The sequence below is a fragment of the Aptenodytes patagonicus genome, chromosome 18 (genome assembly GCF_965638725.1).
Source record: "Aptenodytes patagonicus chromosome 18, bAptPat1.pri.cur, whole genome shotgun sequence".
Classification (NCBI taxonomy): Eukaryota; Metazoa; Chordata; class Aves; order Sphenisciformes; family Spheniscidae; genus Aptenodytes; species Aptenodytes patagonicus.
The window spans coordinates 4,637,897-4,665,497 of record NC_134966.1 but is presented as its reverse complement, the minus strand read 5'-3'; the positions used below and the strand labels follow the sequence as shown (position 1 = coordinate 4,665,497).

Sequence of the window (27,601 nt, the reverse complement as noted above, 5' to 3'; positions counted from 1 at the left end):
TCTCACTTATCACTGGCTTCCACAGAGATGTCGCTGACTGGTGCTTAGAAAAGTGAGATGGATCAGGCCCTTTCTTCTGAATAAATATCAGATCTGATTTAGCACTCAATTGCTTCTGTTTTATCTCTGTAGAACATCATTGATTATAAAAGGATTTGCAAGTTTAAAACTAGACTAATTCAGTGATTAAACCCAACCAAAGCCTTCCGTAAATAGAGAGCAATACTCCAGCAGTGTTCAATATTCGACACATCAATGGAGTGCTCTGTAATATGATTCAATGGCATTTAGACTTTCCTTCCCTTTATTCAGGGCAGTGCTGGGATACATTTAGTTTAGCTAATCCAGACTTTTCTCCTCTATCTCTTCTCCCTGCAAAAAGTCAGGCACGTTCTCAGTGAAACAAAGGCAAAACTCTCCCGTCCAGTGACTGTCCTGTTCCACGTAGCAGCCGAACCCCTGGAAAGGCTGACCACACATGTTGGGATGCCCACCAGGACCACAGGCTGCCACAGTGTGATGGGAGGAAGGAAGAGGGACTCTCAGCCACATTGCTAGGTCCAAACATATCTAAAGCCCATTTCAAGCCGTGGGCTGAAGGCTCCTACAGCACCTTCCAACAGTGAATTAAGGCTGGTCCAGAGAGTGGAAAAGCTTATTCTAGAACTGGCTGGCTGTAAACATCAAAACACTTTGCTCAGGCTCAATCTTGCTCATATAGGGCAGTCCCACCCAGTATATCCAGAAACATTGGATGAGGAGAAGCAGTTGGAGCAAAGAAATACCTTTATTTTAAAGGTATCAAGCATTTCTGCAGCTTCTTCTGGTCCCACTGATCTTTGGATACCACAAGAAAACCCCAAACGACTCTCTCAAATGCTGTATAATCTGGATATAAATAAGACTTCCAGGTGATGGAAATTTTTGGAGTTTTCAATATTAGGTCTTGGTCTAAAGAAAACTGAAATAAACATGTTGGGGAAATTTCACACCAATGGCAACCTCCCCCCACGCTGATGACATAACTGCTCAGCTTCACTGAGTAGCTGCCAGGTGGTCTGTGGCTGTAGGGCACCCCATTTCCCCCTGTAAGGTGTTTCCCCTGAGTCACGGTGCCTAAGGAGGCGGACCCACTACTTTCAGGATCCAAATCTTGTTTCTGTTTCCCACCATTTTTAGGGCTAAGAATCCTGTACCTTTGGCTCTCCCCTGGAGATCCTGGAGTCCACTCAAAGCAACAGACCCTGAAGTTCCACTGAGTAAATGGCCCCAGGACCCAAATCCAGTTTCAGAGGCAGACAAATGACAGTAAGAGCAGTCCATCGATTCACCAACCCACCAGACCTGCATGGATTGCTGGACCGGCTTTGGTTGACAGGTACAGACAAACACGGAGCTCAGGCATGTGCAGCTCTTCTAGCTGTTGTCACTCCTTAGCTTGCAAGTTCCCTTGAGAAAGGGTGACCAGTAAGGCAGGTATTTCTGTAGTGCTTTTACAGTGCCTCCATCCACTTCCTCCAACTCTGAACAGCCACAGAAGAACCAACTTCTGAGCACCAGCCATCAGCCAAGGCCCGGATGGGAGACAGGACAGAAGTGATCTCTCTCTCTCTCACATGAGCTTTACCTCCTCGTGATTCCACTTTTTGCCTTCTAGCAGGACTCCTGTCAGCTGCCTCCAGAAGATATGCCTGTTTATTTCCTTGTTTTTCCACTCCAGATAGGTGTTCCTCCTCAGGTATCGGGACAGCCCCAGCCTCTGCGTCAGCAAGGTCTTATTCACTTCTTCTAGTACAATCATGATGATTCCAGCCTTTCCTTCAATAAGCTGCCAGGACTGGGCAATGTCAAACTCAAAGCTACACCACTTGCTCTCCAGAAAGTCAGTAGAGATGACTGCGATGACATTTCTGCTACTCAGAAAACCTTCTTCGATGATATTGGTGACAATGGGTACCCCTGGTAGGAAATCCCTGTAATAAAGACAAAGCTGGAAGGGAGGTGTTCCTCCTTCTAAGGGTTCCACCAGCTCTTTCATCACCCAGTCTTGGTCTTTGCTGGAGTGGATAACAAATGCATCATAGGTGTCACCCCTTTCTGCAGAGTGTTTACACCCACTGAGCAGCACCAAGGAGTAGTATAGCTGGAAGTAGTACTTGTAAATCAGGAAGAGGAACACCGCTGCAGCGAGCAACATGATCACTGAGAATGCCACCGTGCTTGCATTGAGTTGGCAGGAGGACAGATCAAAACTTAAAAGGCTCATGTTCTTCACATATGCAGGTGTGTGGCATATCATCAAGTCTTTGTTCTGCAGTAGCTCCTGCTTTTCCTTGATCCATTTCAGAAAGTTCAGGTGTACGCAAGAGCATTCAAACAGGTTTTGAGAGATGTCTAACAGGACCAGACTATCAGGCAGGATTTCCAGGGCTGAGTCCAACAGAACACTCAGCTGGTTGTTGCTGAAATCCAGGGCTGTGAGGGCTCGGAGAGGCTTGTAGACTACAGGATCAAAGCTCAGTAGCTTATTGTTGCTGATGTTTAGGTTTTTTAGTTCAGAGAGGGCATCAAATGTACTTCGATCCACCTGTACTAATTTGCAACTTGAAATATCCAAGGTGTGGAGGTGACTTAGGTTTTGGAAGTTGTCGGCCAATTTATTGTGCTCAAAGGAGTTGCCTGCCATCTTGAGCACTTGCAAAGAGTTCAAGCCACAAAAAGTACACTCGGATTTAACATGAGTTCTGGTATGGGAAATATCGAGGTAAACGAGTTTCTGAAGGGATAGAAAGACAGGGTAGGAACCAGGACCAACTAACTTTGTGTGCTGAAGGTCCAAATATAACAAATTCTTCAGATTTGTTAAATCTCCAACCATGCTGATGTCAGAATTGAAGCTTAGGTTCAAGTGTTTCAAATTTGGACACTTGTGAAACTGAAAGAAACAGCAGCGAGTGACGGAGAGGTGATTCTCACTCAAATCTACAACCTCCAGGTTACTTAGACTCTCAAATTTCTGCTGGAATCTATTGAGGTGTTTGCTCTTGGTAATACGAACTACTCTCAGCTCCTTGAAAAGAGACAGCTTCATGGCAGGCACTTCCTTAAACTTGCATTTCTTGCATTCCAGCTGTTTCACTTGAGAGAACATAGGAACCTCTGACACCTCTCCAAGTTGGACGTCCACCAACCGAATACTAGAGACGTTGCCTATGCAGTTAAAAAGAGTGTCTGTGTTTTCCTCAATTTTCCTGAAACAGATTAAGACAAACTCTTGCATTTGTACCTGACACAGTCCACTCAAGAGTCCTCTCTGGAAGGCTACCAATCTCTGACTGTCGCTGAATTCTCCAACTATTAGTCTGTTGACCTGTAAACCAGTCAGGCCTTGAAGAGAAGTGTGCATCACATTGAAGTTCTCAAAAGAGGACCTTAGAACCAGCTCCCCAAGGTGAATCTTTGCAAAGGACCCTGGCTCTATGTATTTTATATCATTCAAGGAAAGCACCAGTGTGAGGTTGAGCCTGTTCGCTTCCCTCAGGGCATCAAGGTCTCCTTTGGAGATATATGTGATCTTATTGGAGTGAAAGCTCAGGTGCCTGAGGGAGGTCAGGTTGGTGAAATACTTGGGAAGCTTCAATGAAGCAATGTTGTTGTGGCCCAAATTCAGCTCCTGCAGGGTATGCAAGTGTCCAATGGGTAGGTCAGTCAGAGAGGCTATGTTGGTTTCCACCAATACTAGTTTTTTCAGATACGTTAAGCCATAGAAGGCTGCTGTCCCCAGGTACTGGAGGGAATTGGCAGTTAAAATTAAGGTGGAAAGTTTATGAAGATCCTTAAAAGAGTTATCTTCTATTGTATGGATGTGGCACCTGTTGGGCAGGAAAAGACAATAAATATGCATGCAACACTGTCCCTTTCATTACACGTTCACTAACACTACTGCACTAAGCGCTGGTACAACATTCTCAGGCTCAACTTCACACTGGGGCTTGGTTTGGTTTTACTGTGCTGGGCAGAGTCAGCACTCCCGAATGTGCAAAGGGAGCCCTTCCACAGCAGGAGACCTTCTCTCACCTCCTCCTCCCTCTGTAAATCTGAAGTTCAATTGCAAAGCAAGAGACCTTCAGCCACAGCGAAGGTCAAAAATTCATGCAGGCAGCAGGAAAGAAGCATTTTAGCTTTGTGTTTAGGCCAAAGTAATATTGTAATGATCATAATTGATGGCAGAGCCAACCAGATACAGCATTCCCTTACACCTTGCACCCTCACAGCCTTCAGGCTGTCACTTCAGCCACATCTGGGCAGTCATGCCAACACCAGCATGATGCAGCAGGGGCAAACTCTGTCAGCAGTTTTGCTGATGATACCTGAGAGGGAACAGACCCCAGGCCATGATGGCTCTAAAGGAAAAAAGGGAGAGGGAGAAAGAGGGTGGCCACCTAAAGATGATTTCACATAGGAAGATCCAAAATTTGAGACCCAAATCCATTCCGCAATGAATTCAAGCAAAATTAGCTTTATAATCCAGCCAGTGCCTTACAGCAAACCTGCTCTGCCACTCAGCCACTTTGGAGCTGTAACTGTGATGGGACTGAGTGACATTTTTCAGTGAAACAATTTACCCAGAGAAACTGTTGTCTCAAGTCAATGGAAATTACACATCAATTCAAATTTGCTAATAAGCCTCTCCCATCGCCTCCCCCAGATATGTGAGAATAAGGGAAAAGAGAATTTGTTCATATTTTAAAACAGCCTTTTAGAAAATGAATGTACCTTCATTTTATTTCTTTTTAAACTGTGATCAGAAAAACAGCTCACCCAAGATGTTCCACTTCAGAGTTTTTGTAACAGTGAAAGTCTGACATTTTTCTTGTTCAGAGAGAAGTAAAACATCTTCCTCCTCCTTCTCACATCCCAACCTACAAAATCAGACTGACAGACTGAGCTCTGCACAGGCGGTGTGCACTCAGTAACCGGACTAAAAGCTGCACATCACTTGACTGTGATGATGTGCAGAGAGTCAGACACGGGGATAAAGTCACAGGCAAAAAAAAATGAACAGCCAAGACCAACAGACACCAAAATAAGCAACCATGGTGGCCCAGCTGCTGAAGCAAGATTAACCAGTATCCACGTAAAAGAGCTTATTACCTTGTAAGATCCAGAAGCTGCAGTTCAGGGACTGATGAAAAATAATTTGACCCCAGTGATTTCAGATTGCTGAAACTGAGATCCAAGTTTTGGGTGGTATTTGAGACTTCAGCAGGAACTCCAGAGATGTTCAGTCCCATGCATCTGAAAGTTTTGTTAGGAATGACCTGTAACAGTGGCAGATCCAATCACGGTCAACATCTGCTCTTCGTGAAGTGCCAGAAAATTACACTGTCAGGAAAGCAGCAGCAGAATGACTAACCTTGTAGTTAGTTTCTAAATGAGCTGCCCTGAGTTTTAGGAAATAGCCTTATATATCCTAAGCATCTTTCCCACTTCTAATAGAACTAGTTCTACTCCCCAGGAAGAGCTACATTTCTTGCTGATTGAAGCAGGTGCAAAACTACAGGACAGCGTTCCCTGAGGCTATGGATGAACCTGCAGCAACCTTTGAGAGAGCCAGCAAAACAAACACACGGGGGTGCATTGTGTGTCCAGGATCAGCTCTCAGCTTTGTTACGCTGCAGATAAGCAGGCAGCTCTAACCACAGTTATTCTGTAAGTAATAATTGTTGGCAAAAGTTTGCAAAAGGCAGTTGATCAGTGCCAGGTACTCGGGGTACTTGCAGAAAATAGAGACAAGGCTTGGATCTCTTCCTGAAGGGAAACATAATCTATTAGATTAACTGTACTGCAGTACCCTCAGAGGTACAGAAAGACAACAAGAAGAAATGGTTCAGGCTGCTGGTTCTGGTTCTCAGATGTTTTCGAGACCAGCATTTACTTCAAATACTTTAATTGCCTTGGTAACGACCTTGGAAAAAAAGATGGGCTTTCATAAGACAACTAACAGACAACAGACTTGATGCAAAATCTCCCAAGCAGAGGGAAAAGTTGCACCAGAGAAACAAAAGGATATCGTGCTCATTTAGAGATCACGTACCTCCAAACAGGGATTGAGGAGGCAGCCTGCCAGCTGTGACGGGACAAGCACCAGCTGCAGCAGCACCACAAGTGTCCACAGAGGAAGAGCTTCTCTCCTGGGCATCTTCAGGAGGCCAGGCATGCAGGAGAAAGCAGCATGGGTATCACTCAAGGACCTGGAGTGAGAAACCTACTGAAATGCCGTGTTGTGTTTCACTACTTCTGCTTCTCACTGCACGTCACTGAGAGTTGCAGAGAGCAAGGAGGGAAGTGAAACTGGTAGCTGCCTGGTTTCTAGACATGCTCTGAGTGAATTGCTCTTCTTGCAATTGTTTTTAAAAAAATGTTTTTAAAAAAACAAGAAAAAAGGAAGCAATGAAAGGTATAGTTTGGACTAGAAATTAAAGAGGAATATGGGTTGTACCAGTGTGTCACTTGACTTGATTGCCTCAGATTAACTCAGGTCAAACTGGCAAAAAAAGGAAAACTTTTGTGAAATTCTGAGTCCAATTTCTGGAAGGTCATGCTTCACATCCCATAATTCAAATGCACTGGATAGAGCAAATGACTCTCTGCCTTTGTACCTCTGCTATGCTCCCAGCTACACCACACTGGCAAGTAGTGTAGAAGTGCTCAGCTGTGGCAGATATTTTCTTGAGCCAGGTAACAACAGGTTTATTTATGGCCGAGCTCTTATGAACATGCATCTAGGTTTTATCCATCTGGCTGGACCACAGTATTGCAATTATCCCAGGAACAAGCTGCACACAGCCAGGCACAAGGAGTAAATACTGGACATTCATAGAGCAGTCAGAGCCCAGGACCTTACACCCCTCCGCACCCTTCCCTTGGGTGGGTGGGTTGCTGGGAGCAGCAAGCCGGGAGAGGCACAAACACCCCAGCTGGGCTTAGGGCTGCTATCTGCCCTGGTCATGCCCGAATCTGTGTTTGATGCCTTGCTACAAAAGTGAGTACATCTCAATACTGTCCTTAATTTACAGTGCAGACATGGCTATTGTTTCTGGAAGAGGCTTTGTACAGTTGGCAATGTTAATTTAAATCAGCTGTGAGCCTTCTAATAAAGCTCCCTGCCTTCATTTACTCTGATAAATGGTAGTGCATTCATGTATCTACTCCTGTCTTTCTGTAGATAACTAAGAAGTGTAACTGGGGATCCAGCCATAGGGTTGCTGGGTATTATTAACACCCCATAGACAGAGAAGTTGCAAAAATGCAAGACTACTTCTAGTCTAGAAGTATACGAAATAGGGAATGACTGCTCATGAAAATCTGTGAAAATTGATATTAAATATAAGTTGCAATATCAGGCCAGTGAGCAATCCACTTATAAAAAAATGTTTAAAGTCTGGCGGGGGGGATTGGACTTCTTTGGCAGATCAGTAGAGGGCCACTGAGAGATGGGGAAATCCTAAAATAACAGATGATCTCTGCGATGAAAAACACATGGCAGCACAATGGGAGCTAAAACCGGCACCCTGATGTGCAGCCAGATAATGCCCATTAAGCCAGCAGACAAAAAGTTTGTTGAAATTGGGCAAGTTCTACAAAATCCCTGTTCTGAAAAGCCTCTCGTGATTGCAGGTATTTCCTTTTACAGATGGAATCAAAAGTGAATGGAAACAATTGCTGACTGCTTCTGTGCCTGGATTAAGGAAATTGGCAGAGCATCATGTGTCTGCAGAGAGGACAAATGAGTGCATCTTTTAGTATTCAATGTGCAGAATGAAGCAATCCACATTTAATTTTTATCTAAAGCTGAGATGAGCCTGAAGTATGCTCTAGAAATTACCATTTCAATGGAGACTCACTGAAGATGCTGGAGAGTTTGGGAGCATCACAAAATCCATCCAACAGCCACGCTTAGGGGTCAAGTGGAAAGTACAGTTCGAAGGACATTCAAAGAATGTGCTGCTTCTATCACAAGGGACAGTTTCACAATACACATTGTCATTTATTCAAGGACAAATCATATAAAAACTGCAGGGGATAGGGCACCAGCAGAAAACACGCAAGCTAGCAAATCAAACCCAGCCACCAGTTTAGAAAGTCAATTCTGGTTAACTTCATATTCTTCAGCTTGCATACAACAATGTGCAATGACTGTAGAAAGCCCTAATGTCTATGTAATTGCCTCTTTCGGTTCACAAAAAAACAAAAGTATTATTTGGAATCATTTAAAGTGACAAGAATAACACCTCAAATGAGACATGATTCACTGTGCTGGCAATTTACTGGTGGGATCATCAAAGATCTCTTAGAAAGGAGGTGTTACAGAAAATCTGTGTTTCTAAAAACACATGCTCAAGTAATCTTTGTTCTCCTGAACATTATTATAATATAACACAAAAGCAGACAATGTATACTCAACCTCTGTGATCTCAAGCAAGGTATTACACAGCATAAGACGGCCACAGTGTAGTTGGACTGACAAAACATCTTGTACTTGCTTATATTAAAAGAAAATAATTTGTGAACTCCAGCCAAAAAGAAAAGTTAGCTAAACTCTTGAACAAAACAACTGGTGATAGCCATGAAAACAGATAGGGCTGTCTGTATCTATGGTGATTTCAAGGTCACAGCTAACCCAGTATCACATGTAGATCAACAGCTATTACCCAGAAGAGAGGATATATTTGCCTCAGTTGTCATCCTAAGCAGTTCCCCAAGTCTATCTGTAAATGGAGGCTGAGGAACATGGCAAGAACTATTTCAAGATTAAACAAACTATGGGTTATTTTAAGCGAAAGGACAACTATTTGGTTGTGAGTCATGGATCAGATGGGAAAGAGCATTCCTACGATGCCGGCACTTACACAACGCAGTATTTGTGGAGATAGACAGCACCACAAGAACTTCCGAAAGTACTTGAGAAGCTCAGGCATGTGGTCAGGCTCACCAGCTGACCCAGTATTGCTCTCAGGTGGGTTGCAGCACTAGCCATATGTGCCTTCCTAACTAGCACAGTATCAGCTAATACAACTGCTTAGCAGTCACCTGTGGTGAATTAAGCTTAAATCACGTCACATTGCAGCTGGGGTCTAGGCTCAGGGTGTGTAGGCAGTTACTGAGTCCTCGAGGTTCAGCTGACACATCATCAGTCCTTATACTGGTCGGCAAGTCAGTCACCTGTCCAAGTTTGAAAGGTTGTCTGAGTGGATAGGAAAAGCAAAAGGAAATGTTTCAAAAATTTAACAGTATGTTGAATTTTCCCAGCCATTCTGCTGGGAAAAACAATTTATATAAATCACAAGGAAAAATAGGGGAAAAAAAATCTGAAAATGGCTTTAAGATCTTTTTGCTGCAAAGTCCACTAATACATTACTTCCTGGAAGTGGTGAGTCACTGCCTCACACAGCAACCGCTGGCTGGCCTGGCAGACACTGGATAGAGACAGCGCTGATCCACATGCAGCCTGCACCAAGGCTGGTGAAGGAGCTGAGAAACTGGCATCATCAGAACAGGTCCGTACTAGAGTGCCTTGGTGCCTATAACTCTCACTTGCGATATTTCCCCATATGAAGTGGGTGTAATAATCTCACACTTGATGGAAGATCAGCCTGGAAGACCTATTGCCTTTGCTTCTGGATCTCGTACCTTTGAAGAAGAGAACAATGTTCAGATTGAGAGAGAAACTCTGCATTTAGTTTGGGGTGTTAGACAGCTTCGCTGCTGTCTGTCTGAGCAATGATTGACTCTAGTTATAGATCATTTAACTACTAGTTTCAAAGCAAGGAGCATCAGTAATGCAGATTTCTTGTCATGCCTGTGACTGTAAGTGACAGGAAAGGACACGGAGGTGGAATCAGAGACAGTCTCTACATGCTATATAGCACAGACCAAGCCCCAGCCCATTGCAAAAACCAAACAGAATCCAGCATAGCTAAGGTGCTTCCCGTTGCAGAAAAGGACAGATACTGGTGTACACAGGGGAAAGAAAAAAAAACCCAAAAGCTAGTGTCCAAGTTAGTTTGATGAAAAGCAGCCAAGCTTACTTTGAAGTAGGTAATGTGTGTCATCAGATGGGCTATTCCCCAAAGCCAAGGTCATATGAATACCCCAGAACTATTCAAAAGCTATTAGGGAAGAACTGTGTCAAGTAACCAGGGACAAATACACAGCTAGAAGAAGTGATTAATCAGCGTCAAGATAGTCACTATCTGTGGCAGCTACTCCATATGGACTATATCAGGTCAGTTAGGAGCCCTACATTTTACTGAAGTCAATGTTTAATCTAAATGGTTGGAAGGATTTCACACAGATGGTGGAGGCATCCAGACTCGCTTGCCAAGCATTCGTGGACAGGCAGCGTGTGGTGGTGGAGCTCCCTTGAACCCTGGAGAGAGGCAGGCTGGCACTAAACAGCCCAGCAGCTCCCTGCCCTTCTGCCTCGGATGAACCATGGTCGCCCCTCGGCTGGCCACAGAGCCGGGGGTTCACTGTCACCATTGATGCGAGGATGTTCGCAGTGCCTTGGTATGAAATGCACTGTGCTTAGAAGGAGTATAATTGCCTTTCCGCAGCCCTGAGAAGGGTGGATTTACCACCTCAGACTGATGCTAACTTTTGCTACTGAAGCAACAATAGGACTCATTTTCTTTTTCTCTCTCCCTCCATTACATCCTTATTATGGTATCTCGTGGCCTAATTTACATGTTTTGTATTACTGTGGCTTTGCCTTATCCTACTTATTCCACCTCTTTTCCCCCAGTTCTCTTGATAATAATGAATCTGCTGTAGGGCAAGGATTTATTCAGACTATCAAACATGCAAGGTGTGTAGGGCACAAAGGACTGCAGATCTCAGAATTTTTAAACTGGACACAAGAAATGTTGATTTGGGGATTCAGTGCCACCACCAAAGCATGGTTAAATACTAAGCCTCTACCACATTGCTCTGACAGTTTGGGAAAGTTTGAAACAAGAGGCAGCTCTAATGAATCGTGGTTACCTGGCGAGATTACAGAACCCTGTTTTGAGGGAAAACCAGTCAGCTCTTAAACATAAGAGCAAAAAGCTGTGTAGCAGACCTGCTTGCTGCAAGTACTGAGAGCACTGCCACAGGCAGTGACCAATGCTAAGACTCCTGAGCCTCATGTTTATGGTTTCACTACCATGACTTGACACTACATGACAGGAAAATGTTGCAACAACTGCGGCAGAAAGTGCAGACACAGCTCCTGTAAGCTGTGGCAAAGTTCTTGTGTACGCATTACCTAGAGGGAAAATGTAAACCATCTCCTGGGGTTAGTTCATAGCATGCTTTCTACATCAGCTTTTAGACATTAAGATTTTTATGCCATTTTACTCTACCAGGAGAAGAACATAGAATATTAATTGTCCACATAGTTGAGAGCCCACTTCCATTACTAACAAAGCAATAAATTCCAAAAGAGTGGTCGAGCCAGATCCAAATGCATATTTGCATGCATTTGGAACACCATACTTTTGGAATCTGCAGAACCTGTGCGGCTGTTATGTGTTATTTAGAGAGTAAAGACTTATTTGTGTACAGAGTAAAACCCCAAGCCAGTGTTTAGCTGATAAAGAGGAATTTATCAAAACACCCTTTTCCTCCCAAGCTCAGTTCAGTTCTGTTTGCGTGTGCAACATTAGGTCATCCCCTTTCAGCCTTCAAGCGATGTTTCTCAAACTGAGCTGGACCAGGGTCCCCAGTTCTTCCACCAGTCTCCCAGGGCAAGGCAGCTTTGGGGGAGTTTTGTCAGCATTTCTTTGGCCATGAATTGCATGCACCAACCACAACAAAGCCATTTCAGCTCTAAGGGAGGAGGAACCAGGCTGGCCAAAAGGGAATAGCAGTGGGAGCAACACGAAGGTTATTAACACTTTGCAGATGATGAGAGACAGGGTGTTATGGAAAGCTTTCAGGAGACAGGGCTGAGATACTAGAAGAGAAGTCACCCAGGAAAAGGAGTGACACAAATAGCACGGGAAGTGCCCTGAAAGCCTCGCCCCAGCAGAGGGAGGAAGGAAATGGGAGGATAAGCAGAAGTTTCACGTCCCATGGAAATAGTTAGCAGTTATATGGGTACTGTACTAATGCTCCCACACCCCAAATGCTGTTGCTGTAAGACACACGCAGCCTGATGTAAGTTAAGCCAACCCCACTCTTAGAGTTTGCCCTCTAATAGCTATGCAGGAGGAGCCTTCTTCCCAATGAGCACCTGGCTGAAGAGGCTGCAGCAAAGTGGTCATACCAACATAGCCATCAGCTTGTAGGTTCATCACTGTAGGTTCTTTCTGCTGGTATAGGCAGCATTTTGGTGAGGCAGCAACCGAGGTGAACTCATGATGATAACAGGCCAGGAAGAAGGTAGCAATGAGAGAAGTAAAGAAGGGGAAATATGACATAACTGCATCCTGGAAGGAAGCAGTAGAGGATGAGAAGATGTGGTCCCAGAGGTGGAACGTGGACATGAGCCAGCCACAGATAAGTGGGGGTTTAAGGGTTCTTAAGTGGGGGTTCTTAAATGTGGAAAATCTTCAGCACACAAAGTAGGCTTTGCAGTGTGGCTCCATGCTTAGAACAAGCTGGAAGAGACATGGAAACCTCCAGACAGCGTGCTGAGGGGGAAAAAAAAAAAGAGGGGATTACATGGGGTCATAAAGCCATGAGAAGATCTCAGAGGAGATACTAAGGTAGTTCTCACCTTTCCTGACCAGAAATCCCCCTCCTACAAGACAGTGCCATCTCCTTGAAACCAGAAGTGCATTTATTCTCAAATAGAACAATAAAAGAAACAACGTTTCTCATTTCCTGCAGACATTAATGTTTCCCAACAATTAGCAAGACACTGAAATCTCTGAGTGTTCAACCTGGCCCTTTTCCAAAGTGATGGGTATGACGCTCTCTCACTCCAATCTGCTTAGGAAGGAGTTTGAAATCCCACGGCAGGTATCGTACCCTCACCCCCTCCCTTTCTCAGGGGCTGAGGACCAGCTTAGCACCTCAGTTTAGTGCTTTTCACAAATAACTGATGAATCTCAGGGATTCATCTCCCACCCCACATGTGACAGGGCATACTGTGACCTGCTCAAAACAACATGGAACAAGGGCAAAGCCCAGCTGGGATCATTGGTGGTGTCTGGAGGGGACAGCAAGCAGCACAGCCCTCTCTCAGCAGTTCTGGGCCTGAAAGGAAGGGCTGGCTATGTCAGCAATCACCCCCTGCTCGATCATTTTCAGCAGCCAGTTCCTCTCAGTGGTGATATTGTGCTTAAAGAGCTGCAGGGACAAGAGAGGCAAAGTTATAGATTGTTCCTTACAGTGCCTCTCATCCTGCCCAAAATGCACTGAATCGTGCCCAGTCCAACTTTGCCTGCAGCCCCTTGCAGGACTTCCACTGCACAGGACCCTCATCACCAAACTAGGACAGATGAAAGGCACCCTGAAGGTGCCAGCATCTGTGCCCAAGCTGCTCTCTGTGAACAAAGCATGTCCCAACACATTCCCCTGGCATGTACCAGCAGGAATTTCCACGGGTGACACCAGCGACAGCTACCAGACCTCTCAGCTGCTTGACTCCCAGCTTTGTCCAGGAGGTTCCCCTATGGAGAACACCTTAGTTTGAAGGAGAGGCGTTTTCTACCTCTTTTTCTCATGAGCGACCTATATTGTAATAATGTATTGGCGTAGTATTGTCATGGTTGCCAGGGTAACCAAAGCCTGCAATAATGACCTCTTGGCACATACGGAGGGCTAAGTTCAAAGCAATGATTCCCGTGGTGGCATATCTCTGGGAAGGGAAAGGAGAGAACATCTGTTTAGGATTTCAGACTCATACTTTTACAATACTTTACAAAGCAACACCTTTGCAGCTGGGACCAGTAGCTTCTTCCACACGCAATATAGCAAAAAAATATGTAAATGAAACAGGCCGGGTGCATGGACAGCACTCCCAAAACTCAAACAAGGAGCATCTTATGAAAAGGTGCTGCAGAAGATGAGGGCTCATGAACATAGAAGCTCTGGGTTGATAAAACATAGAGCTCCATGGAAATCAAAAAGCTTCGAATGGAAGAAATCAGCACACTTTTTAACAAATCCACATCCATAACAGAGCCTATACAAGGTCTCTGCATCTCTGTCTTTTCCATGTGCCGCTGCGTGTGTATTCCCTTCTGGCGGCCCTCATGTGATACCTCACTTTTAATCCACGCATTAAATTCCTGTCCCTGGCCTGCGTGCTACAAAACTGCCTTCTGCTCACGTAAAGCTAACATGGCCATGTACAAAATCAAACGCTGCCTTAAAAGCCTTGTGACTGAGCGGCACAGCCACCATGCTCCCAAGCAGCTGAACATGCTCGCTGGTCCCCTAAGCCTAACTGAGTACTTTGCACTCCTCGCCTGGATTGTCCCACTTTGCACTTTCCAAACATTTTAGCAGGGAAATGTACTTTTTTTACAGCGTTGCTTCAGCAGTCAGGGACTTGGCATCTAATCTCGGCCCCAGCCGAGTCAGTGCATCACCTTGGACAAGGTTATTTTACCACACCAGGTCTTCAAGCTTCTCCTGCATTTGTTGCAGATTATAAACATCCTAGTAGTGCCTAGCAGGCTTAAAGTTAATTAAAGATTGCACAGCACCATCACAAAGATTGTCAGGACCAAAGACAAAGTATCATTAGATTCATTAATGAAATAATCCTCCATCATGCAGTGAAGGGAAATCTGTGCTCCAGAAGTGGTGGGCATAACAGCTAGCCTCAGGCCAGAGATCTGTGAGAACGGAGTGTTTCAAGGAATGCCAACCAAAATTCCTCCCATTTAATGCTAGCTAATTATCAGTAATGGTCTTCAGACAGGGAAAGCACAGGAACACGTATGAAAGGGCTTATACGGCACAGCTGCTCATCACTAGAGAACCAGGTTTTCTGAGGTCTAGAACTACGGACAGAAAGGGATTTGAATGCAAAATGGCAAGGGGTGATGGGGCAGACTGGAATGAGAATAACACTGCAGTGCTGTGACAGGTGGGGAAAAGTCTTCCTTTTCTGGGCAGGAGTAGGGCTCCAAACCTGAAGCACCATGCTATAGGAAAAGACTGCATTTACTAGGGGAAGGGACTAGTTAATCTAAAGAAAAGGTTTTCCTTCCCCTTGCATGGCACTGAAGCAGTAAGGTATAAGGGAAGACACAGAACACCGATGCTCATCTGTCTGCTCTCCAGTATGGTATCATACCCTATTTGACACGTTCAGCTGCAGCAGTTTGTACGTCACTTCGTAGGTGACATACGGGTTGAGAATACATAGCTGAGAGACATTCCCGTTCCACTCCCGGGGGGGTTGGCGCCAAAACCCACCTTCGTCTGTAGGAGAAAGGCAGAGAGATACTTAAGGCACGCCCACGCACACCAGACAGTGCCATGGTAAAGATCCCTGAGTTAGCTGTGGTCTACTGCTCTGGCTGGGTGCTCAGAAGGACTCAGGAGAGTTTGGAGGAACAAAGGATCTCCTGGTCTTTCCCAGTCATTCCCATATACCTGTCTCCAATGTGCCTGAGACCGGGGTCTTTCTAATTAGTGAAAAATAAGGACTCAGGTGCATTATGCAGCTCATTAAATATTTGAAAGATACATGATTACTAGAGCTATTGAATATGTCACTACAAATAACCTGGTTTCTACCTTCCCTCATTAAAGACATCTCACCTTAATCCTTGTTTTCAGCAATACTTCCCTAAGCCAGAGGAAATCCAGGGGCTTGAATGGGACAAACACCATCAGTGTATCGTCATTGTTTTCCAGAGGGTTGGGCAGAACTGACTCAGGGAAGAAGAGACGGATACTGGTTCTCTCGCCCACATCTTTCTTGTGCTCTTTTACTGGAGCATCATTTAATCTGAGAATCAAAGCCAGAATTTGTCTGGTTTCGGTATCACTTGTTCCCAACCATGGAGGCAGCTGTGTGCTGTCAGATCCATGACCGGCAGCATGAACTCGCTTGAGGGCACCGACACACATCATGGCCCAGCCCAGCAGCCTGGTTCCACGGTATGGGGCACCTCACACAGACACATCAATAGTTTCTCCCTTGTAATAAAAAGGCAGACAGCAGTGGCAGACAACCAGTATTTTTCAGATAGGAAAGTGAGGCACAGAGAAATTAAATTACTTTCTCAAGTCAGAGTAAAAATGCATGTAGTCCTGTAACACTGGGATTGCCTGCCACTCCCCCGAGCTGGAGATGGCTATCCAGCTCCCAGGTACAACACCTGTGAATGAGCGGTACAAATTCTGGCTCATGCAGTGCCTGTGCTTGGCCATGAACTACAAGAAAGTTATTTGATTACCTGAGCTGATGGATCCTAGACGTTAAGTTTGACAGGCAAGAAAGTCACATGCACATTATCACTCCTCAGCCTCTGCTTAATTGTTAAGGCTTTAGTAAGGATTCAGTGCCTTATGATAATGAGGTGAGAGTCAATCATTTTCCCAAAGCGTTGGCCATGGATGCAGTAGCCATTGCCGACCACAATGCACCTTTGGCACCATAAGCTGGCAAAAGAATAGATTGCAAGAGATGAAGTCCTTCTCTGACAAATGTCTCCACCAGGTTAGATCAGCATCCCCTGGGGGTCTTTTTGATGTTCCCAGGTAACTCCTGGGGTGGCATCAGAAGAGCGAAGTCCTGACTAGTAGGACTCTGGCTGTATCCTAGCCAGATGGGTCTTCTCTTAGTGATCACAAGGCAATGCAGTGCCATCAATATATCAGGAAAATTGCAAGGGATCTCTAGTCAGCCAGAGGACACAAGACACTAAAGAAATGGAGAGAAAGTCAAGTGTGGATACCTAGCAGACCAGTAAGTAGGAGAGTGGACCTCTGCTTGAGACGTAACATATTGTGGACAGGAAGAATGAGCGCCACAGAATAATTCCTCTAATTAGAGTAAAGAAGAAGGGCCCAAATGAAAGTGTTTGCCAACAGCTGCCACAGTCTACTTCACTTTCTGCTCTCCCTGAATGTGGGCAGGCAGAACAGCGTGAGGCAGCCAACTTTCCAAGCCCTGGACTGTCACACTTGGGATGGAGTTAGAGCAAGAGAAAATAGATGGGATGGGGCAATACTGAGAACAGACATCAGGGTATGACAGAAGTTAAAAGGAGGGAGCTGGGATCTAGCAGCTTAAGTTCATCAGTATGAGAGCTGCTTGAAAGAGCATGTTTAAAAGGGAGAGAAAGAGAAACCTACTGAGAGAGGAGATGAACAGTGACAGGCGTGAGAGGCAGAGAGGGCTGTGAAGTTGAGCATTAAGAGAGAGAACTTTGAGTAGCTGCAGAAACCAGGGCTCCCAACCCAACTATCACTTCCCTCGCACGCCTGCTCTCCCGACACCCATCTCCAGCCCAGCCTTCGTACTGCACAAAGGATCCAGGCAGCTCCTGCTGTGGAAGAAGCTGAAATGTGGTAAAAGCAGAGAGAACTGGAAGACAAGAAGTTGAAGAGTCATCTTCAGGGAAGAAATGTGGCCCCACCACTGCCAACGGGCCACCTCTCCTTTTTCTGCTGCTCTAAAGAGATAGTTTTCATCCTTTCGTAAAGTGCCAGGACACTTTACATGGGAGACCCTGCTCAAACACCACTCCTGTCACATTCATCTGCCCAACCCTATCCAAACTGAGGCATTTTTCCACATAAAAGACATGCACTTTATGACCAGCGCTACCAGCAACTGAAGCTGCTCCGTAGTACCTCACACTGAAAAAGGCAAAAGGCACTGACCCTCTCAGTATCTTCTCTCCATTGGCATTTGGTAACTTCCACAATGGCTCCTGCTTCATCCACAGGAGCATTGCTGTCAGCCTTCCCCTCTCTATCCCTCCTGGCATAGCTAGAGCCTGGAGTTAAAGCACTTCCCCCTTCCTCCACCACCACCATCATGAACTATGACCTTTTCTCAAAAGCATGCCATCCAGATTTCCGCTGGTGCACCCTGGTGCCCAGCTGTATTTCCATCTCTGCAGCACTCAAGGCTGCCCCGTAAGGGGGAGGCTCTCCAGCTGCACAGTGTCCATCCAAAACACTACAAAGCTGAGGGAAGAGCATTGCAATACCTGAACTCTGTGGCCCAAAAGGCAGTTTACGGAACCACAAAACTTTTTCAAGCTCTCTTCTAAAAGGTCTGCCCATGAGCAAGTATAAGGATTTGCTGGTCAGGAAAGGCTTCCAGTGAGATTCAAATCTACCAAGAGAGATTCAGAGAGGCAGCAGTTTAGGGATGAGTGGAGCAGTCACAGCAGTATCAGACACAAGGACTAGGGCAGCTGAAGCAGGCTGCATAATGAAGAGCTTTGGAAAATGTGCTGGTTTTGGCTGGGATAGAGTTAATTTTCTTCATAGTAGCTAGTATGGGGCTGTGTTTTGGATTTGTGCTGGAAACAGTGTTGATAACACAGGGATGTTTCTGTTATTGCTGAGCAGTGCTGACACAGAGTCAAGGCCTTTTCTGCTCCTCACCCCACCCCACCAGCGAGCAGGCTGGGGGTGCACAAGAAGTTGGGAGGGGGCACAGCCAGGACAGCTGACCCCAACTGACCCAAGGGATATCCCACACCATATGGCGTCATGCCCAGCATATAAAGCTGGGAGAAGAAGAAGGAAGGGGGGGACATTTGGAGTGACAGCATTTGTCTTCCCAAGTCACTGTTACACGTGATGGAGCCCTGCTGCCCTGGAGATGGCTGAACACCTGCCTGCCGATGGGAAGCAGTGAATGAATTCCTTGTTTTGCTTTGCTTGCGTGCACGGCTTTTGCTTTACTTATTAAACTGTCTTTATCTGAGCCCATGAGTTTCCTCACTTTTACCCTTCTGATTCTCTTCCCCATCCCACCAGGGGGGAGCGAGCGAGCAATTGTGTGGGGCTTAGTTGCCAGCTGGGGTTAAACCACGACAGAAAGCTACTGAGCTATCCTGAAGTACTTCCCGGAAATGACCCACATCTTCTAAATACAGTCCTTAGCACTGTTTCTAATCCACCTTCTGAGCAGCAGTGACAGCAAAATCTCATTTTCCTCCAGTTCTGGCCCCCCAGTTCCTCTCCCTTTTTGGTCATTCCTCTTTCTGTACATGTTTGGGGAATGTTTATTCATCCTTTTGTTGTTTATCCGCAACAGGAGAGAGGGTAGAATTCTAGTTACATTTCCAATTTCATTTATTCATTCACTTCATGACAAAACTCATGACACCCATGACAAAGCCTCGCCGTACACTGATCAGTTCAACAGCGCATCTTTTCCTCTCTGATTGTCCTTCAGAGGATATTTTACGCACTGATCTGTATTGCATCATTCTGCTGGCCTGTTGACTCACTTGTAATGGTGTCAAGATGTCACTGTGAAACAGTTAGCTGAACTTATCTCTATTACCCTTCCTGCGTATCCGCACATAAACGCCATGCTGCCCATCTTCACCCATCAGCAGCCACTGAGACACTGATTCATCTCTCAACAAAATTCCCCAAACAAATGAGACATGGCTAACAAACCTTCCAAGAAAAGGCTTTCTCCACACAAAGCATCTCTGGCAAGCACCAAGATGCTTCTTGTGAAAGAAACAAGGTTCATTTCCTACTAGCCCTTCCTGAAGGCTCTCAGACCGTGGCCTGAGAATCAGTGATAGTCCAGGAGGTCTCTTAAAGAGGTCTACAAATGTAGGGGTTTGAGCTCCTGGCAATGTTGTCCTGTCTCCCAGCTCCTGACCACTTCTGTCCCATGAACAGCACCCCCTGCCCCCCAAGAGCACATAAAGGGCTCCTTTACACAAAGGAATTTAGGTGGAAACAGATCTCTGGAGAGCTAATGCCAAGGTTAGGTCAAGCTGTTCAGGACCTTGAACAGCCTGAGTTTTAGAAAATTGTTGCCCTCAGGTAAGCCTCATTTGTTCCTCCAGATAGAGACAGGCAATGAATAGCACTGTGGGATGTCCACAAGGCACTCTGGAAGTGACCATCAGCACCAGGGGATCTCTGCTGCAGTCTAGCTAAGGCACCTCCAGGCTTACCGATGCTGTTTCATCCTGCTACTTTTCTGTCTGCCCTGCCCTCAAGTCACTGCCAGGCAGAACACAGTCCTCCAAGTCCTCAGGGATTCACGCCTTATTGGGAGAGCTGTTTCTCATCCAGGTTTTATCCTGGGAGTGTGGTTGCCCGTTCTTTCCACAATAATGAATTGTCCCCTGCCACTAGCCCAGACCACAGTAGCACTGAGGTCAGAAAAGGGAAGAAGAAAAGGTAACTTACTCAACGTGACTTTCATGTGACTTCATCACAGAGAAGTACAGGCTCTGCATGCACAAACCTGACAGGCGGAGCAGCCGCACAGCTGCAGCACTACAGCTAGGACCACCCCACTGCACAGCCCACAGGACCTCTCCCCCCCCCGACAGCATCTCCCGAGCCTCTGCAGCCATCAGACCTGCAGAAGACCAGACCCTCTTTCAGAGTTTGGAGCCTCCAAGTGGCTGTATTTGAGTTAGCCCCTCGCTAGACAAAATTAAATGGGGCCTTCTGGTGATGAACCCTAGTAAATGCAGCATCCTTTTCCCCAGCAGCTGAGAACACTTGCTTGCGAGCTCAAGCCTCACAGCACTCCAGAAATCGCTCACATCAATCTGTAAAATGACAGGGCAACAGTGCAGAAAGGGGAAGGGACTGACCATGGCACTCTCTGAGCCAGACAAACCCTCGGCCCCTCAGCATGCTCCCTGCGGGGCTGGCCTGGCCCCAAAGCCTGTCTCCCCTTCCCTGCACCCACAGCCCTCCTAGCTGTGCCCACTGCTGGGGTGAGCTGTGGAGTCCCACATCGACAGCGTGGGCTCCCTCGCTCCTTTCTCTCCATACCTGTCAGCTGGCTGTTCCTCGGGATGTCACAGGGGACAGGGGACCGTGAGGGCCTTCAAACAGCCCCTGTTGCACAAAGTGATCCGTTATCCCACAGACAGGCAGTAGGATGCAGCTGCAACCCACACCACGGTGCTTGGGTACATGCCCAGAGGACAAAAGCCTTTGCTGAGGACAGCAAAGGCTTGCAGCAATAAGATGAAATCTACATGCAGGAGAAATCCTCTAGTCCTGACCAGGGCTGCTTCCCAGGCTGAAATCAAGAGGTTCATGCCAGAGAAAAGATTAGCCAAAAGCAGTAACGTGCACGATAGCTTGTCTGAGCGGCTCTTCACCTTGAGCAAGGCACTGTGCTGATTCAGAGCATGAGCTCAGCTCACCCTGAGTGCCCCCCTCCACATGGGTGAATTTGGGACTGCAGATGCAGAAGGGAAAAAGTCCTCCATCATTTACATCCATCTAACAAAAATGACAGTGGTCACATCTTGGTCATTCAGCAGCAGTGATTTTTTCTGTGACAAACAACCAGCCTTTCAATGATGGTATGAAATTAGAATTGGGTTTCTTCCTCGTGGAGGGAGATCACAAGCAGTTACATACACTCGTACAGCCACTGTATCAGTGGGTCTCTCCTGGACTTCCTACACACATTGCACAGAGGCTTTCATCAGCCGATTACTTCTGGGCCGCTACACACATACACACAACACAGGTAAACACCCACCTTTGGACCTTAATCCTGCAAAGATCGCAACAGCATTTATCAGAGGGTGACTGCTAGACCTCCCACACACACAGAGGAATTTAATTTGTGTATCACAGAAGCACATTAACCCTGCTCTATCCTCCCACAGCCCTGTGCACACATATCACACAGGATGCAGGCCTTGCACGGGTGTTCGCAAATATTAACACTTTTGAAAGAAGTTATTCCTCCTTTGCCCTTGCTGCAGAAGCAGCATATTGGGTGGATATAGGGGAGAATTCACTTTACAATTGTGCAAAACAACAAAAAGATTTTTACACTTTGGGAAAAAAGTCACCTTTTAGATGCTTTTCTACTCTCCACACCCCCAAAGACATCCAAGATGACTTGATTTTCTAAAAATACACCCAAAACAGGCACAGTTAAAGCCTCTCTGGAGAAGCGCAGCTTTGCTAGTGACAAACGCGAGTGCAAAGCCTCTGCACAGAAGAGCTGCATGTGGCGGGGCCATTTTCAGGACGGGGCTCAGCATTTGGGAAATACAGCTGCTGGAGCAATCACTGTGATCAGGGCCTGTGCTCCCATTGCTGATGCCCACGTGTTGGGAGCACACGGAAGTCGCCCCCACCTCAGTCTGTGGGGACACCTAAGGCTGCGTGTGTCTGATTTATGGGAACATGTCTTCTCCCTCCCCTCTTCTGTCACTTCCCATTTTTGGGGTGTCTCCAGTGAAGACATCAGTGGCCAGGAGGGTCCCCTCCTTCTGTAGAGCCCCAGCCCAGCAAGGCCCTAGGGCAGGGGGACACAGCGGTGAGTGCTGGCTGGGAGAGAGCAGGGCTCAGCATGCATTGAGGTTTTCTTACCTACACAGAGCCAGATCACCAGCTTTTTCCACTGGAAGAAGGCAAAGAAGAGCCTCCCTGCTACGGATCTGGCATTCATGCTGTCTCCATGCACATCCTGCAAAACAGTGGAGACAACACCAGCCAAAACCAGGGCTGGTAAGCTTTCGCCTGGCACTTTTGCAGAGACAGACAGGCTGGATGCCCGTCCCACAAGCCTAGACTTCCCAATGCCATGCTTCCATCCCTACAGTGTTGGTCCCCACCATGCTCTGTCTGCTGACCCATAAGACACCCATGCATGGAGAAGAGAGGCTGCGTTGGGTCAAGCCCTTCTCTCACTGTTTTGCTGGGTGCTCTGGCCGGTTGAGGCAGTAGATAAATACTCATACTCCCTGCCAGCATAGGAAGGTCCCACCCATACCCTAAGCCCCAGAAGCAGGCTCTGGACCAGAAACAGTGACCAGGATCAGTGCAGCTCATCCCACCACCTGCATAGGACCCATGGTCACAGCTAGCATATCCAGTAAGCACCGGAGGCACCTAACCGCTTTCCCAGGGATGTTTCATTCTCACGGCCCCACAATTTGTTCCTCCAACAAGGGAAAAGAGAGCCTGCAAAGTGCTGCTTTGACTGCCAAGCAATAAAGTCCTGTGATCAATCCTTGTAAGCCATGGAGTTTGTAGCATTTAGGTGTCTGAGTTTGACTGACAGCCTTAATTATATAGGGACAGTGTCACAGCTCAATGAGATGATTGCTGGTTCAAGCTGGTGAAAAACAGGAATAATATGCTCCTCTCTTAGAGGGATGGTGCAGAAAGTTAGAGCTCAGCTTACCCATCTGATGGTGATCATCTAATTATCCTCAATGAGCTAGATACAAATCCCAGCTCAGCAGGAGGAAGTGCTCTGTGATGCTCTCAATCCACCCTCTTCCCTGTATACCCTGGCCTGGAAAAAGACTGGCTGATTAATCCATCCAAGCAGATCCTTCTGCTCACTGCAACCCAGCTGGAGCACCACTGCCCTCTGAAACCCAGGGCTGGGTTTCAGAGCAGCAATTTTGTACTTGCAACTTGCTATCCCTCTCATCTGCCCCTGGAGTTAATATCAGCCTGGCACGTTTAGGAGTTTCTTGCTGTTTTCTGCTGCTGTGCTTTCCCCAGGGGCAAGCTAAAGCCAAGGGAGGGAGAGCAGGTACAAGGGGTCCCATAATCAAATACAGCAACCGCTGGGGATTAATTTAACATTTTGCTCTTAAGTGAAGGAAAGAGGCAGGGCCAAGGTAGGTAGAAGATCCTGTTTCCTTCTTATTCTCAGGACACGATCATCTGAAACCAAGCCATTGCATCTGTCCTGCATGCAGACTGGAGCAGGAGCTGTAGGAGGTGGAGGACAAGCAGTTTGAGAAAAGGTGTCTTGTTGCCTGACAGAAATGCAACTGGGTTTCTTCACGCAGCCAGGGCTTTCACTGGCACCTCCCTCCTTGCACTGAGCAAATAGTCCCAAAAGCCTGCGTGCATATATGCACTCATTCATACAAAATGCATCCTGGCTGCCAAAGAGCTTCATTTGCCCATTTCTACTTCTCTCAAGCCTTTTAGGATTCTTTTCACAGAGGCTTTTTCCTTTTCTGTGTGATTTTTTTTTTTTTTCCTCCCTTCCATTTTAATTAAAGTATTTGTCTCCACAGCAGGAAATGTAAACTGTGCAGCAGACAATCTTGATACATATTTTAAAAGAGGAAAAATTATTTAGCAAAGCTATTATCTTCAGATATGCACAGAAGCAATCATTAGCCCTGTTCCTATAAGCCAGAAAAATCAGAGAAAAAAGGGAAAAGAGGGATGCTACTCCTTTAAAAACTAGAAAAAAGTGATGAACAAGTTTTTAATTCTATGCCTAGAAACGAAGGGTCAGATTTTGGGGGGAAAAAAAAAAAACAAAACATTCCTTACCAAAAGCAGGAGCTTTTTCCCTAAGAAACTCCAAGACCTGACGAGTAGCTGAACGCTTCTGAAAATCTGCTGCTCAGTATTAGCACTGAAGAAGGGCTGGCTGCTAAGCACTAGTGAAAACCTCGTTTTGTCTAAGTTTAACTGGGAGCTGAGTGCTGCTGAAGATGTGTTCTGGGTTGTGTGTGCTGGCTGTATCCTGGGTTTGGAAATCAGCCCTTAGTGCCTGTGCTGTACACTGTTCTTGGCTGCACAGGCCATCTGAAGGGAAAGGAGCCAATTTACTACTCTGTGCCTCAGTTTCCCCACTTGCAAAATGGAGATTATCACAGTTCAGGCTACAAACCTAAAAACTTTGGCATAGAGCAGCTACGATGAGTCACTGCAGCAGACCAAGAATAACAGAAAAATACCTAAAGAGATGAGGCACTCTCCATTCTTCAGAAAGCAATTGATTAGTTGAGCTATACTGTGATTTTTGTCCATCAGAGATTGCAAACTTGAAAAAAAAGGCCTAGAGAATGAGAGTGCATTCTTGCTGATTCTCTTTCCCTCTTCCCACACCACTCCCAGCCTCTGCCTCCCTTGTTCCAGAAAAAAAAAATAAAATTAAAAATCAACTTCTCTAAATATTGTTTCTCTCACATCAGCCCAGCAGGAGAGGCAGAAATCAAATTATAACCACTGAAATAACCATCAGCTTTTAGTGCCAGGAGGGTGGGTGGAGACATTGGAACATTTTGTTTTAGGTTTCAAAAAAAAATATCTCTCCTTATTAAAATAAACAAGCGCAAAAGAAGAAACAGAAAGAAAATCAATCAATCAGCTGTGTTTACAACAGGGAGATACCAAGCAGAGTGCTCCATTGGGAGAGACGGACAAAAGCCGCAGGAACCAGACCCCCTCTGTCCTTCTCCTCTCTTGGAAGAGGTTTTTTTTCCACTCCTCTCCTCATTCTGTGCTTGCTCTCCTGGATGTCTTGTTGCTTATGGAAAAGTCCTAGAGAGAACTTTTTCCTACAGGGACAACCGGAGGAGGAAAAGCAGAGCCATCCACCTTGTGTCCACCAGATAATTCAAGACAACCTCTATGAAGGGGATCACACTGTTTTCTGTACCTACAGGAGGATCTGGCGATAATTTGGGCAGAACGTGCTGGGTTTATACCTCTTCAATTCTTTGTAGATAAGAACAGATAAATTCCAGGATTGTCACATCCAGATATTTTTACAGAGTTTCTCTCCTGCAGGGATTATTTCAGGAAAAAGCATGTGCTATATGGAAATGCTGTGGAAGCCTTTCTGTTCGTCTTTACGGCTCTCCCTGGTTTTTGGCTAGAGGATCGGTAATTTCAGGAACCAGCAAACTAACAAATTCGCTCGCTCTCTTCCAAAACCCAGCTGCCAGCCAGCAGGATATTATCATGCAAGACCTGCACCAGGGCTTGATTCCGACCGGTGTGTATTTGAAGACCATCTCTCTGCCTGTGTGAGCTCAGGAGGTGAAGCCAGACAACGTGGCAGCAACGGGGTCTGAGCGAGCCCAGGGCACAGGCAGCTTTCCTCAGTGTTCCCAGGCAGATGCATTTGGGGCATATTGGCTTGCAGGTGCTACTGCCCAAATTAGCCCTAGACCTACCTGTTTTGCTGCCTGGCTAAGTGCAGCCGGTCTCTTTGGGGAAGGTTTGTCTGGGCCTCTGCAGAGAGGGGGAATGGTCTCAGGCACGCCAAGACCAGGGACCCCGCCATGTACAGCTGTGAGGAACCACTGCACAAAGCATCCACCATGTATTTTGGAAGATGCCAGCTCACAAACACACGCTCAGGCCCACGTTGAAGCACTATATGTACTTGTGTCTCCTCCGGTCCCAAGGAGGTGGGGCGATCCTGCAGCAGCAGCCGGCAGCTCGGACACAAGGCTTTGCCTTAGTTGGGGACAGCAGAGCACTGGGCATCGCCATCCGCCAAACCTCCCTCCACACCTTGTCCCTGGAAAGCCACTGCATCTGCAGCAGCTTCGCCTCCACGGAGGGGTTAAAAATCCAGTTGAGTTGCAGGGGAGGCTGAGGCGGTTTTGCGCTCCTGCAGTGCCATCATGTGCTTTAGGTACGCACTGCAGACACACTCCTGGCTGACAAAACTTGCAGGGGCCAAGGAGGCAGAGGAACTGGTGAGCAAAGCCTCAGTGTCCCCCGGTGTCCCTGGAGCATGTCCCAGCTCCCGGCACTGACCATCCAGGAGTGGGAAGTCCTGCAGCCACCACCGCCACATGCACACCGAGAGGCGGTCGCAGGACAGCCTTGTGCCGTGATGCTCTCTGGGCAACCAAATGTTTCGGCAATCTTGATGTCCTTCAGCACATGACTGAAATCAGCCCCAAATCCTAGAGGGCTGTTGAAGGCTACGGAGATCTCAGAGGGGAATAGCAAAAGATCCCCCAGCAAAGGAGCCATGGAGTGGAAAAAGGGGATTTTGCCCTCTATTTCACCTGGAAAATTCCCCATTCTGGAGATTTCCCAGCAGGCCCTTCTTGCTGCTTAATAAACACTGCTCCAGCCATGGCAGGTCCTCAGCTCCTGTCAGTGGGTGCTGTGCCACATTGTTAAGCGAATCCATGGGTGAGAGCGCTCATTAACAACGCCAGCAAACGGCATCACGATGCCTTGACAGCACCTATGGTGACAGCTGTAAAGTGCCCCATCAGTGATGGCAGCAGCGACTGGCAAGTGCAACATGGTCTCCTGCCACCTCGGGGGACCTGGGAAGGGGATGTCCAGCAGCAGAGCTGGGGACAGAGAAGCCCTGCACCGTGCACAGCGTGAGGAGGGCAGGGCACATGGCTGGCAGCCCTTGGGGCCGCTGGTGTCACTGCATTCCCTTTGCTTGCAGCTGTCTGGTTCCCTGGTGGGAAAAGGCACCTTGGGATGCTGCAGCCATGTCTCTCGGGAGCCAGACCTGTTTGCATCTCCTCTGCGGTCAGCGTGGGTCCTGCCCCTCCACAGGGCTATCACTGCCATTGCATGGCCTGTTGCCTCTTCCCGTTCCCCTAGTCCCCTCCAAGGCACGACTCCAAATGAAAGCCTCCTTCAGTCCTCATGTTTTCTCCCATTGCTCTGATGCCAGCTTTCCAGCCCAAAG

The 27,601-nt window shown here is 46.8% G+C and overlaps 2 protein-coding genes across 2 annotated transcripts; both read right to left on the bottom strand.

Annotated features, from left to right (window-relative positions):
- Nucleotides 1-225: 225 nt before the first annotated feature.
- On the bottom strand, nt 226-6,248 carry TLR4 (toll like receptor 4). The gene is made up of 3 exons (XM_076355524.1): nt 6,098-6,248; nt 5,155-5,321; nt 226-3,872 (listed from the first exon to the last, which is right to left on the bottom strand). The coding sequence occupies exons 1-3, from the start codon at nt 6,218-6,220 to the stop codon at nt 1,613-1,615; spliced, it is 2,550 nt and encodes an 849-aa protein (XP_076211639.1). The 5' UTR covers nt 6,221-6,248; the 3' UTR covers nt 226-1,612.
- Nucleotides 6,249-13,233: 6,985 nt separating this feature from the next.
- Nucleotides 13,234-20,137, bottom strand: LOC143168843 (CMP-N-acetylneuraminate-beta-galactosamide-alpha-2,3-sialyltransferase 4-like). The gene is given in 9 exon segments (XM_076355775.1): nt 13,234-13,341; nt 13,706-13,852; nt 15,302-15,423; nt 15,765-15,961; nt 16,522-16,617; nt 17,482-17,545; nt 18,177-18,304; nt 19,609-19,725; nt 20,124-20,137. Coding segments are annotated over 9 exon segments (993 nt in total).
- Between the last annotated feature and the right edge of the window lie 7,464 nt (nt 20,138-27,601).

Bases quoted from the DNA above. Each gene is read 5' to 3' on its own strand.
- TLR4 (XM_076355524.1), bottom strand. From the start codon at position 6,220: ATGCCTGGCCTCCTGAAGATGCCCAGGAGAGAAGCTCTTCCTCTGTGG. The intron at 5,322-6,097 runs GTACGTGATCTC...CCACTGTTACAG, and splicing joins TCCTCAATCCCTGTTTGGAG to GTCATTCCTAACAAAACTTT. The intron at 3,873-5,154 runs GTAATAAGCTCT...CCTGCCCAACAG, and splicing joins CAGCTTCTGGATCTTACAAG to GTGCCACATCCATACAATAG.